This window comes from Festucalex cinctus, chromosome 21 (assembly GCF_051991245.1).
Source record: "Festucalex cinctus isolate MCC-2025b chromosome 21, RoL_Fcin_1.0, whole genome shotgun sequence".
In the NCBI taxonomy this organism is placed as follows: domain Eukaryota; kingdom Metazoa; phylum Chordata; class Actinopteri; order Syngnathiformes; family Syngnathidae; genus Festucalex; species Festucalex cinctus.
Genome location: NC_135431.1, coordinates 18,915,142 through 18,928,490, shown reverse-complemented (window position 1 = coordinate 18,928,490; position 13,349 = coordinate 18,915,142). Strand labels below are relative to the sequence as shown.

At 40.5% G+C, this 13,349-nt stretch overlaps 1 protein-coding gene across 3 annotated transcripts in view; it reads left to right on the top strand.

Annotated features, from left to right (window-relative positions):
• The window catches only part of LOC144010755 (uncharacterized), a 38,856-nt gene that overhangs the window by 10,476 nt on the left and 15,031 nt on the right, over positions 1-13,349 (top strand). For 2 of the 3 annotated variants that reach the window (XR_013281331.1, XR_013281332.1), the window contains exon 3: positions 3,851-4,000. Coding sequence is in view for 1 of the 3 variants with exons in the window: in XM_077511208.1 (XP_077367334.1) it covers positions 3,851-3,853 (3 nt within the window). In the remaining 2 variants the exon portion in view is untranslated. Of the gene's footprint in view, positions 1-3,850; positions 4,128-13,349 lie in introns of those variants that run through there. The other variant, XM_077511208.1, reaches the window with a different exon arrangement.

Genomic DNA, 13,349 nt, shown 5'->3' with positions numbered 1-13,349 from the left:
CCTCTTAGGCAGGGATATAATTAGAGCACACAAGGTCCGCAATCAGGTAAATGGCCCCAACGATGCACCTTACGCTCAATGTCTGGACTTAGGGTGGGTGATCATCGGAGATGTTTGCCTCTCAGGCGCACACAAACCAACAGTGAACTCCTTCAAAACGAACATTCTCAACAACGGACGGCCCAGCTTCCTCACTCCTTGCACGAACACTATTCACACAAAAGAAAAATATATAGATAAATTCTCCCTCCGTGAAAATGCACAAGATGAACTGAGTAAACTCCTTTTCAAGTCGACCCCCGATGACGACAAAGTGGCCTTTTCAGTGGAAGATGCAACATTCTTAAACGTTATGCATAATGAGTTTATAAAAGATTAGGCTAATAATTGGGTAGCCCCACTTCCATTTTGTCCCCAGGGACAGCGTCTGCCCAACAACAGGGAGATTGCTCTCAGTCGTTTGATGTCATTATGCAGAACGCTGAAAAGGAAAACTGAAATGAGAGAACATTATATCGAATTCATGGAAAAAATCTTCAGGAAGGGTCACGCAGAACCTGCCCCACCTCTCACCCCCAAGCAGGAATGCTGGTATCTCCCAAGCTTTGGTGTATACCACCCACAAAAACCTGGAAAAATCAGAATAGTATTTGATTCAAGTGCTCAATGTGATAATGTCTCTCTCAATGATGTTCTGCTTAAAGGGCCAGACCTCAACAACAGTCTGGTGGGAGTGCTGATGCGTTTCCGGTCCGACCCTTACGCAGTCATGGCAGACGTGGAGCAAATGTTCCACAATTTCATGGTCAGAGAAGATCACCGGGACTATCTTCGTTTTCTCTGGTTCAAAAACCACGACCTTGATGGAGAAGTGGAGGAATTCCAGATGTGCGTGCATGTGTTCGGCAACTGCCCATCACCATCAGTTGCTATCTATGGGCTGAGGAGGACAGCTCTAGAAGGTGAAAGTGAGTATGGCAGAGAGGTGAGACAATTTATTGAACGTCACTTCTATGTGGATGACGGACTGAGCTCATTCTCATCCACAGACGAGGCCATTGACGTACTTAGTAGAACTCAGAAAATGCTTGCTCAGTCTAATATTCGTTTGCATAAAATCTCATCTAACAGTCCTGACATTACAAAGGCATTCCCAAATGAAGACCTCGCTACTGGTTTGCAGGGCCTGGAGCTAGGGCAAACGTCGCCACCCATGCAGCGAAGTCTAGGCTTGGGTTGGGATTTGTCCACAGATCTCTTTAAGTTCCAAGTAACAATAAGTGAACGGCCATACACCAAACGAGGAGTACTGTCAGTCGTTAACAGCGTGTTTGACCCCATTGGCTTCGCAGTGCCCGTCATCATCGAAGGCAGAGCCATACTAAGAGAAGTTTCATCTGATGCCAGTGACTGGGACACTGACCTACCAAAAGAGAAACAAGAGAAATGGCAAAAATGGAAGAACTCACTCAAATATTTGCAGCAACTAGAGATTCCTAGAATGTACACCTCGATTCCCTTGTCTGAAGCACATACAAAAGAGATCATTGTGTTCTGTGATGCCTCCACAAAAGCTGTGGGCGCGGTTGCCTACCTCAAGCTCACGACTGGAAACTGTCATAGTGAAGTTGGCTTCCTCCTGGGCAAAGCAAGACTTGCTCCAAAGCCAGACATCTCTATACCCCGGTTGGAGCTTTGTGCAGCAGTGTTGGCTGTGTAGTTGCTGAAGTAGTTGTGGAGGAGCTGGACATCACAGTGGACAAGGTGAGCTTTTTCACAGACTCCAAAGTAGTGCTGGGCTACATATTCAACGAAAAGAGACGCTTTTACGTTTATGTGCATAACCGAGTGGAGCGTATCAGGCGTTTCACACACGCTCACCAGTGGCATTACGTGCCCACTCACTTAAACCCAGCTGACCATGCCACACGTGCGTTGCCTGCAGAGAAACTCTCTTCCTCCACTTGGCTCAGTGGGCCTGCTTTTCTAATTAACTTTAATCAAAGCCATCAACATGAACCATTTGATCTTGTGAGTCCAGAAACTGACACTGAAATTCGCCCCGTGACAACTACATGTGTCACTGCTTTATCGAAAGCTACTCTTGGGAGTGCACGTTTTGAAAGGTTCTCGAGCTGGAGCCTATTACTGAGAGCCATTGCCAGACTTCAACTCATCGTCAAATCCTTCCAACACAGCACAGACCACACATGTCGTGGACGGCATGAAAACCACCTAGATGAAGAGCACCTTCGCCAAGCCAAAGTCACAATCGTCAGAACTGTACAAAGAGAGCTCTACGCAGAGGAAATGAAGTGCATCAATAAAGGTGAGCCAATCAAACAATCAAGTCCACTCAGCAAGCTATGTCCATTTATTGACACAGATGGGATCCTTAGAGTTGGTGGCAGACTGAAAAGAGCACATTTGACGTCGGACGAAACACACCCCATGCTCATTCCTGCAAAACATCATCTTGCCCTACTGATAATCAGGCACTTTCACGAGACTGTATACCACCAGGGCAGACATTTTACTGAAGGGTCAGTTAGGGCTGCAGGCTTTTGGATTGTAGGGGGGAAAAGAGCGGTGAGTAGCGTGATATTCAATTGTGTCACGTGCCGCAAATTAAGAGGAAAACAACAAGGTCAAATGGCGAACCTTCCTGCAGACAGATTATCCACCGACCCGCCTTTCTCACACGTAGGTCTCGATGTGTTCGGCCCGTGGTCTGTTGCAGTCAGAAAAACACGTGGAGTTCAGACAGATGCAAAAAGGTGGGCAGTCATCTTTACGTGCATGAGCACGCGTGCCATACACATTGAGCTAATTGAATCGATGGACACATCATCATTTATTAATGCATTGCGTCGCCTTTTCGCAATTAGAGGAGCAGCCAAACTACTCAGGTCCGACTGCGGCACCAATTTTGTAAGTGCCTGTAGAGAGCTACAAATAGACAAACGGGACTGTAATAACCCCAAAATTAACTCATTCCTCAAAGACAACCACTGCATATGGGAGTTCAACCCCCCTCATGCATCTCATATGGCCGGATCCTGGGAACGAATGATTGGAGTCACACGTCGTATTCTGGATGCAATGCTCTTGGAGTGCAACAATGCAACACTCACGCATGAGGTCTTGGTGACATTCATGGCCGAAGTGACTGCCATAGTTAATGCACGACCGCTTACAACAGTTTCCACGGACCCACAAAATCCAGTCATCCTTACGCCTGCTATGCTGCTCACACAGAAGTTGGTATTCCTCCGATACCACCCAGTCAATTTGAAGCCCGTGACTTATTCAGAGCGCAGTGGAGACGTGTACAGTACCTAGCTGACGTCTTTTGGAGCCGGTGGCAAAAAGAGTACATCGCTGGACTCCAGGAACGTCGCAAGTGGAGAATAGTGAAACCAAATCTGCAACCAGGAGATGTGATCCTGTTGAAAGAATGCTTTGAGCATAGGAATAAGTGGCCACTTGGACTTGTCACAAAGACTTTCCCCAGTGAGGATGGACTAGTCAGGAAGATAGAGGTGAAAACATTTTGGAAAGGGGAACACAGGTTTTACCTACGCCCTGTTAGTCAGGTAGTGTTGTTGGTGTCTAAAGACAACGCATAGGAATATTCATGCTATTCTTTGTTGTATTTTCCATATGTCATTTTTTGAGTTAAAACGATGACATCTTACAGATGTCAGGCAGGGAGTGTTCTCTCCCTCATACGACAGTAAATTGAGGCATATTGCTCAGTCAATTTTTGTTATGTAGAAATGTTATGTTCTATTTTTGCCAGTAGATGTCGCCCTTGTCATTGTGTGTTCATGTGTTTGATTTTGTTTAGTGAACCGGAGCCGCCTAGTGGCGAAGCAATGAAAATAGCGGCTATGTTTTTGAGGACCTGCACACGCAGTCACAGCACGGGAGGAAAAGAAAGATTTTCCTCTAGTCTCATCATTGTTTTCTATTTCGGAGCCTTGGCAGAGCATAATCTGTAAGTCATAACGCTTTGACGTATTTGTGTTTGTGATTATTTTAGGTTTCTTGGTGGTGAACTTTCTTTGAAAAGGCGGTGACTCGATGTTATTAGCCGTTAGCTGCTAACTTGTGCTAAAGTTATTGTTGGCCTACTCGTGTTAGTTAAATAGTATTTCTCACACTGTACACTTATTTGTAGACAGAAGCACTTATGTCTTGTTTCAATCTGTAGCTATGTTGCAGTTTCACAAAATAGAAAAGAAGGAAGTAAAGAGCCACGACTACAGCAACCACGTGTCTTTATTTGGAACTCTTTCACATGTTTAGCTCGCTGCCTAAGTTGCGCTAACTGAGGGCAGAAGAGCCTATTGTAGCTACATTATGCTAATGGAATGTGAACGGTACTACTGAATGGCGATAACACGGCCATATCACACTAAGTAGTGAATGGGTCTATATGTTTTTCACAATCGTCAATTTCCATAAATGACAGCCCACCTTTCGGCTCATGCACAATGACGCTAGCCTGGGGGCGACATACACTAATAATGACTAGAATCGGGTTGACGTCCGTCGAGCGGGGTGACTACAATATGTAACTGCATATTAACATCGGAATGAGGACCAATTAATTGACGTAATTTGCACATCGTTTTGGAGTACAGCACAGGACTGGACTTCGACCGACTAAAGCAATATGATCTTTACGTCCCGTGGACATCAATTGTTTAGTGGGGATCGAGAGTCTCATTCTGTGAAGTGGCCAGCTTTGTATAACATTATAAAACTTCTTAACTCTGAAAACATAATTTAATTGGAGGTGGGTGGAGGGGGTGTGTATGGCTGTGTTCCAACCATCCTCCTCAAAATTGCTTTGTGCCAGTAAAAATGATACAGACCACCTCAGGCTAGCAAAGATACCATTCAACTAGTTATAAGTCGATGTTTTATCAGAATATTTATGAAAAAATTTCATTAAGGTTGAAAATTTCCTGAGTACTACGTTAAAGATATTGTCGCTGTATGTCAGTGCTTCTCAATTATTTTCTGTCTGCTTAAACGTCTTTTAGACGGCTAAGCTTAGACGTCTTTTAGACGGCTAAAAAAGGTCTACAAATGGTCTAAAAATGAAAGTTTTTTTTAGACGTCTAAGTTTAGACTTCTATTAGACATCTACGCGTAGACCTCTCGTGTAATATATTAAATGTAGACGTTTGCTACATGTTCACTTTTATACCGAAGTTAAACTACATTAGACATATAAATGTCTGTTAAACATATTATTCACAACAAACCAATATTAAAAGTAAAGCTGTCAAAAATGAATGTTAAATCAGGTTGTCTTTAAAAGAAAAGAAAAAAAAGAAAGAAAAAAAAAGACCAAATTTAACCTGCGATCCTTACCTTGATGTAGTTCCAGGATGTTATGACGATTCACATCATGTGTTTTTGGACCTTTTAATTAGGTTTCAGTAATACCAATGTGATGCTTATTTTACTACTGGATAACATTAACCAAACTATCCTATTTAAATATAAATGCATTTTTTTTTTTCAAACATCCAACCATCACAAACATTTGAATGTGAAAACAATATATATTTGATTTATTTACACATTATTAAACATATTACAATAAAACTATACAATATACTGATATGTTATACATATTTGTTTTCATAATGTGGAAATGTGGCTCAAAGTCTTATAAACAAAATTTCCAAAATAGTTAAAAAATAAAAATAATCAGATTTTTTTTTAGACACCACCTGCCTGGGATCACTGATCTGTATACATACATTTTGAAGTCACGAGGTCACCATATTATTACATCCAAGAAACATTTCTCGGCATACGATCCTATACATTTACAGTATCAAAATTAGACATTTGAGACAGTACTTAGTAGAAACGTGATTTGTTTTAAATTTGTTAAACATAAGAAGACTTCAGACATTTCACAACTTGCCTTAAATACATGTATAAATTATATGCTTCATGATGTTTACAGGAGGAAACTGTATTTTTTAATTAAAGAATTATAACTGTAATTCAACAAAAGAGGTCTCTTTCAAATATAATATTGGGGGTCTAAGGAACTGAGCCATAAAAGAAAAAGGCCATCCTGTGGCTTCAACGGCTTGCATGGGGGTGTGTGGGCTATACAGTCATGTATACAGATCAGTGCCTGGGATGCATAAATTAACACAGAAGAAAAAAAATACACCAATTTCTAATTTCCCAGAACATCATGTTAAAAGTCTCCAGAGTTTTCATGGGCAACTGTCCACTCTCAGCATTGATTTCTCCTCTAGACTTGGATGGATGGCAATCAGGGTATCCAGATCTCTTGTCTGAAACTCTGAGACAAAGAGACAAGAGATAGACCGATATGCTTTTTTCAGGGCCGATACCGATTCCGATTATCGGTAGTCAAGGAGGCAGATAACCGATATTTGAAGCCGATATTCATTTGCAGTAAAAGTTAAAATGTTGGCACCAAATTTTTGAATAATGCAAACCCTAACAGTTCTTTACAATGGATTCTCACACTGCACTTTTCATTTTACATCCTTCTATCTGCAATAAGACGTTGGTGGCGGGGGGAGTTAAATGTGGGGCCAATGTGACATTACCTTTTATAGCATTTGGGATACTTGTAGTTTTATTCTATAAATGTTATATTTTTATATTTTGAAGTAATAGGAGGAACCCTGTCATTCAAAATGTGCATCAGCTGTGGCATTACTTATTACTACAGCAAAAAAAAAAAAAAAAAAATTCCATGAGAAAAACTATTCATCCCTGAACACCATACAGTTCTTGTAGACCTTATTATGATTATTGTTATTGTTACCATATAGACAGTATTGATAAGCTTAGGATCTTAAATCGAGAACAGCAATATCATGCTACTCCTCTCTACAAGAGAACTGTCAAAAGACACTTCATCATGAAGTTTACTGCCACTTAGGATGCCCCAATCAACGCAGAAAAAGGTAGAGTAAAATAACTTGGTTATAATAATAGTAAGAATAACTTGGTTAAACAGACATTGTTGCGGTGGACCGCTGCCAGTTTCTGCTGTTTAATGTGTTTTACACTTATAGACACGTGTGTGTATATGGGCACACTATTCTCTCACTACTGTACTGTATCACTTAATGGCACAGATTTACTTGTCTAAATAATAACTGGGCTGCAACATTGCTAATTCACATTAACAAGCACTATCTTAGCTGTCCACATGAATAGTTACTAACACACGAGAAAGTTATACAACACACCAAACATGAGCTCATTATTCAAAGTATGATGCACGTAACGAAATTACATCACTGAACATTAATTGCAGCCGAATACGGCCGTAGATGTTACATATTAGTGGCATCCATTGAGAGGATAATGTCCCAACTGACGGCAGACATGACGTGAAAAGAGCGACAAAACGAGCAAATAAGCACACATATACTTTAGTGCACTTCTCTACTAATGCCTAACATACGGAAGAAAACACGTTCATGTAGTTAAATGGTGTTTGAGACACTTAATTTGTTACGGAGCGGACTTTAACGAGGTGCACAACGAGCTGTCAATCAAATCGACGTCGAAGCTTAAGGCACACAATGGCAAACCAGTGCGACAAATAAACACAATATAAAGTAACTAAACCCTATTTAGTGTCACTGTGGCATCTAACGGCATAATAACCGCTATGCAACAAGTAGTGGACGTGACCCAGAATGCAATGTGTGCGTCACGAGAGGTAGATATAATGACATTACTCTACTCTTAACATGGAACTAGACAATATAATAATGACAACTGTTAATATTTGGAACCTTTCTAACAAACATTATTTACTTAATTAAGTGAAAATGTGTGTGATTCCCTCCCCGAGTAGTTCAAGTAGCGAATTAGCTACTGGGTGTTAGCCTCCATGCTAAGCTGAACACACCACTGTTAGCTAGCGGGGATTCAATGCAAGGCAATGCAGCTCCATTCATATAGTGCATTTAATACACAACATAATTCAATGTGTTTAGGTTATCATGGTGAAAAGTTCAGCGGAGTCTCTTCTCTTTTAACTTACCTTCGAAGCATGTGTCTCGCGTTGTGGGTGCGTGTGTGACCGGCTACTGTGATACACGGCATACACTACTGATTGGTTCTGGCTCTTGCACGGCTAACCAATCAAATGCTGCTATGGGCGTTACGTTGCTGGAGTTGGACTCCATAACAGACAGAGACGCTCTGGGCTGCATTCGAAGCGAAAAGACGGAGTTTTAAATGGATCGCTCATATCGGCCGTCAGATTAATAAAACAGACCGATACCGATATGTACCAATATGTCAAATATCGGCCCCGATTATCGGCCCGGCCGATTATCGGTCTATTTCTAAAAGAGACATAAAAATAACAGAATAACTTTAATTACTATGGATATGACCTTGGCGGCACGGTGAATGACTGGTTAGCACGTCGCCTCCCAGTTCTGAGGACTCCGGTTCGAGTCCAGGCTTCGGCCGTTCCTGGCTGGAGTTTGCATGTTCTCCCTGTGCCTGCGTGGGTCTTCTCCGGGTACTCCGGTCTCCTCCCACATTTCAAAGACATGCATGGCAGGTTAATTGGGCGCTCCGAATTGTCCCTAGGTGTGCTTGTGAGTGTGGATGGTTGTTCGTCTCTGTGTGCCCTGCGATTGGCTGGCAATCAGTCCAGGGTGTCCCCTGCCTACTGCCCAGAGCCAGCTGAGATAGGCGCCAGCACCCCCCGCGACCCTTGTGAGGAATAAGCAGTCAAGAAAATGGATGGATGGATGGATGGATGGATATGACCTTTAAAAATAATAATAAATATATTTGTTTAATCCTTATGACCTCCTTTCTTTTCTCCATTCGTAAACTCTCTTCCGAGCTCTTGAAGAATGAAATAAATGTTAGCTGAAAGTTTTAAACATTTTCCAATTACCAAAAAATCTTTGCCTTTTTACAAAAATTATGTGGCATTCTGTCTGTGCTTTTGGATATGTTGACTCCTTCTGATCACACAGATCCATGGTTCACTATTGGGAGGGGAAGCATCTTAACGGCTGATGTACAATCCATAATCTTTGTTTATTTAAAACATTGTAGCAACTAGCCAACAGAAAAGAAATCAAAAGCTAACTAACTCCCTAACACTAGGGCTGGGTATTGCCGCCAACCTCACGATACGATACGTATCACGATACAGGGGCCACAATACGATACGTATCACGATACATATGTATCCCAAATAAGACACTTTTTTTTTTTTTTTTTTAAACAAAATATAGGAAAATTGGTACACTGAGACACGTGCCATGTTAAGTTTATCAATAAATAAATGTTGACATTAATTTCGGTCTAAAACTTAGACTAGACGTCTAATAGACGTCTATGGCTCAGTGGCAAGGGACAGGTGCACGGCAAGGTGTCATGGTGGTGTGAGCATGATGTGTGAAATCAGTGTATATTCTGATTAGATTCGAAATGCACAAAGTTTGTACATTCCCTTTAATCCTTACTGCAGGCCATCATTATGTAACCTCATACAAAACCTCAAAGAAACCACAATTGTCTTACTTTTTCCATGGAGACTTTTCTTTCTTTCCTTTCTTACAGGTTTATCCTTTCTCTCTTCCTAACCGACCAGACAACACTACGCATAATAATAATAATAATAATAATAATAATAATAATAATAATAATAATAATAATAATTATTATTATTATTATTATTTTCTGGCCACTTACGCAGTATAACCCGGGACTGGATGCGGCTGCGGTGCGGTTGCGGTGCGTTCCGGCGACGCAAGCAATTAGATTACATTCATTCGAATGGTGCAGTTTACACCGCGTGCGTGTGCGTTGCGTGTCGACTGCGTCTCAGCTGCGGCGTGCCGCAGCCCTTCCCCAAGGATAGACCTATTTTCTATTTTTGCCGGACGCCGCAGCGGTAGGCCTCCGGCCTCCTCCTCCTCCAGGCCCGTCTACGCCCACATCACGTTTTGCTAGCGTGCTTGCGAAATAGGAGCTGGCGAGTGTTTTATCTTGAAAGGTAACCGGAAATTTATTTTGAAACTGCGTCGGTCTTCCTGTCCCGCTCGATGTGTTTTGTGCTAACTTGCCATTTGCCGGACGCCGCAGCGGTAGGCCTCCGGTAAGCCGCTACAACAAATGCACGTGACGATGTCTGATGCCTGTGATTGGCTGACAGGTGCCGTGCTGCGTGACATTGTCGTTTTAGCCGATCTAGGACCTGTAGAGTGCAGTTTGCTGTTAAGCGCTGATTGCGAAACTTGCCAGCAAGCTAAATTCTCGCAGTATTTATTCATAGTCCGAGAATACATCTTGTATTGCTCCCGCTGATACGTTCGCGACCGACGTATTAAGATGGGCGTTTACAGTGTAGGCGACATGAAGCTTTTTTTTTTTTTCCTCCAAATTCAAATCAATTTATTTCACACTTTAAAATAAAATAAATGAAAGTGAAAGGGGACAGAAAGAAGTAAAACTTGTTTTGTCTGCTCCTAATCAACAAACACAAAAAGAACACAAAATCAATGACAGCAAGCGGTCAAGACGCTTTTGGTGTTACAAGACTACCAAACAATTCAAAAATAATTAAACTGCATGTCCTTTTATGATATATATTTTTGCAGTAAATATGCTTTTATACATTTAAAAAAAAAAAATACAAATACATTTAGAAGATTTTGTTTTACAATCCAAATTGTTCCATAGCCTGACACCTTGAGTTGAAATGCATCGTTCTTTTTATTTTGTTCTGTATTTAGGTTTAGAGAAAATGTATATTCCTCTTAATTTATACTCACTTTCCCTTTTGATGAATCTAGTTTGTATATTAACTGGTAGAATTTCACGGTGGGCTTTATATATTTTTCTAATATTTTAAGGTGGTTAAACTCCAACAATTCATTAAATTTTAAAATCTTTAGTTGTATAAATAATGGATTTGTGTGGTCTCTGTATCCACAACCTAAAATAACACGGATTGCACATTTCTGTATAAGAAAAATGGGTTCGGTGTAAGTTTTGGCAGCACACCCCCACACTTCAATGCAGTAGGTCAGGTATGGAACAATCAATGAATTATATAACAATAACAAAGCATCCTTGTTCAACGATTCTTTAACCTTGTGTAAAACAGCTAGAGTTTGGGATACCTGAGATTTAACATATTCTATATGTGATTTCCATGTTAAATGTTTGTCGTAATAATACCTAGAAACTTTATTTCATTTGTCCTTTCTATTTCCATTCCCTGCACTGTCAGAGTTAATATCCATATTTTTACAACTGAATATCATAAATCTGGTTTTATTAATATTTATAGTCTGTTGGCATTAAGCCACTTCATAATGTTCTTGAACTCTTTCTCTATTACATTATATATATATATATATATATATATATATATATATATATTCCCAGCAAAAAATAGAGTGGTATCATCTGCAAACAAAATACATTTTAACAATTTCGAAATGGTTGTAATATCATTTACATAAAGAAGAAAAAGTACTGGCCCCAGAATTGACGAAAAAGCTGTGACGAAACCAGGAAGTGCCTCTCTCTCTCTCTCTCTTGCTCTCTCTAGTTGCCTCTCTTACCTTGCAAGATCTCCACGTAACGTCACACCCAGCGACTCGTTTTATTGGCTACGAGCAATTTCCTTGTCACTTGTCAACCTACGGGTGCAGCCGTGGTCCAAAAATGGCAAAGATGCCGTTTGCTGCATTTCGTGTAAGAATTCATAATTATTTTACGGGACTTTTGAGGTCCCATACGGGACATAACAATTTTGCCCAAAATATGGGGCGTCCCGGTTAATACGTTAATACGAGACAGTTGGCAACCCTAGTAAAGAGCTGCTTGCTATCAGGGCAAGGCAATTTTATAGCAATAGCACCACCCCCTTGCCATCACAGATAAAACTGTCTAGAACCGCCACTGGGCATTGTGTATGACTTCATGCTTCTCCAGCCTGACAATGGAGCTGTCACAAGAGTACAGGAACCAGCTGGGGCTTGGAGGTGTAGTGGTGTACCATCTTAGCCAGCTAATCATTGAGGCAAACCACAACTTGTACTTTGACAACTACTTTACAACATACAATTTTATGGAGCTGCTAGCCCAGAGGAAAATTCATGCTGCAAAGGATCTCACGCTTTGCCTGACCTCAAGAGATGTGCAAAAAACCACAAGGACACTGTGGTAGAGTTAAAAACCCATGATGCTAAGGTAGCAATGGTAAAGTGGTTTGACAACAGACCAATTCTTATGGCCTCCAAATTTGTTGGTGTTGGCAGAATGGACAAAGTTTGGCAATGGCACAAAAAAAAGAAAAAAAAACAGCCAAAGTTTAAATGGTGTCACATCCAGAGGTGGTGAAACTATATAATGAGGCAATGGGTTGTTGACTTGCTAGACCAACTTCAAGTCTGTACCATACAGACTTTTACTTCTCTCTGTGTAGTTAATTTTTGTATGTTGTGATTTTTTATTTTTTTATTTTTTGTCATTATAAACAGTTTGTCTTTCACGACTGTCAGATTAATTCAATAAATTCGCTGTGTCGTGGACCGGACGTGCTGTCACACTACAAGTCTGAAAATGACAAGATCCAATGGGGAGTGATTTGTACGACGGCGTATTAGGGCCACGTAGAAATATATATTTTTTTAGAGGGCGGGGTCAATATGACGAGAAAAAAAGTGGCAAATTTGGCACTTTTTAATATAACGAGAAAAAAGTGGCAAATTTGCCACTTTTTTTTTCTCGACGCGCAGCTGTTTGTGTCGGCAGAAAGGAAACGGATATGTCATGCTACACAAGTCACAATTTGCAAAATGTCTACGGAGGAAGCACTCCTTAAAATGTACTTTTCGGTCGGGTTTTCAAACAAGGAGATATTAATTGCTTGAGCAGAGATTAACAATATCATAGTTGCCAGTTTATAAAGTGGCTAATTTGCCACTTTTTTTCTTGTCATAATGCCCCTGCCCCCTAAAAAAAAATTATTAAATATATAAATATATATATATACATATATATATATATATATATATATATATATATATATATTTACGCCGTCGTAGATTTGTCTCAAAAATATTCACACAAATAAATTGTATTTTCACATTTTTTAGATCCACATTTTCTCAATTGTCACGTGTTTTTCAGATGCACAAATATATCTCGCGATTTTCACATCTTTTAAATTTAATTTAAATTTTGTGCGTGCATTTTCCATGACTTTTGCTTGCGAGTTGTCGAAAGTGCGTTTGTGGATCATCGCACACACACACGTGGCAGTTATT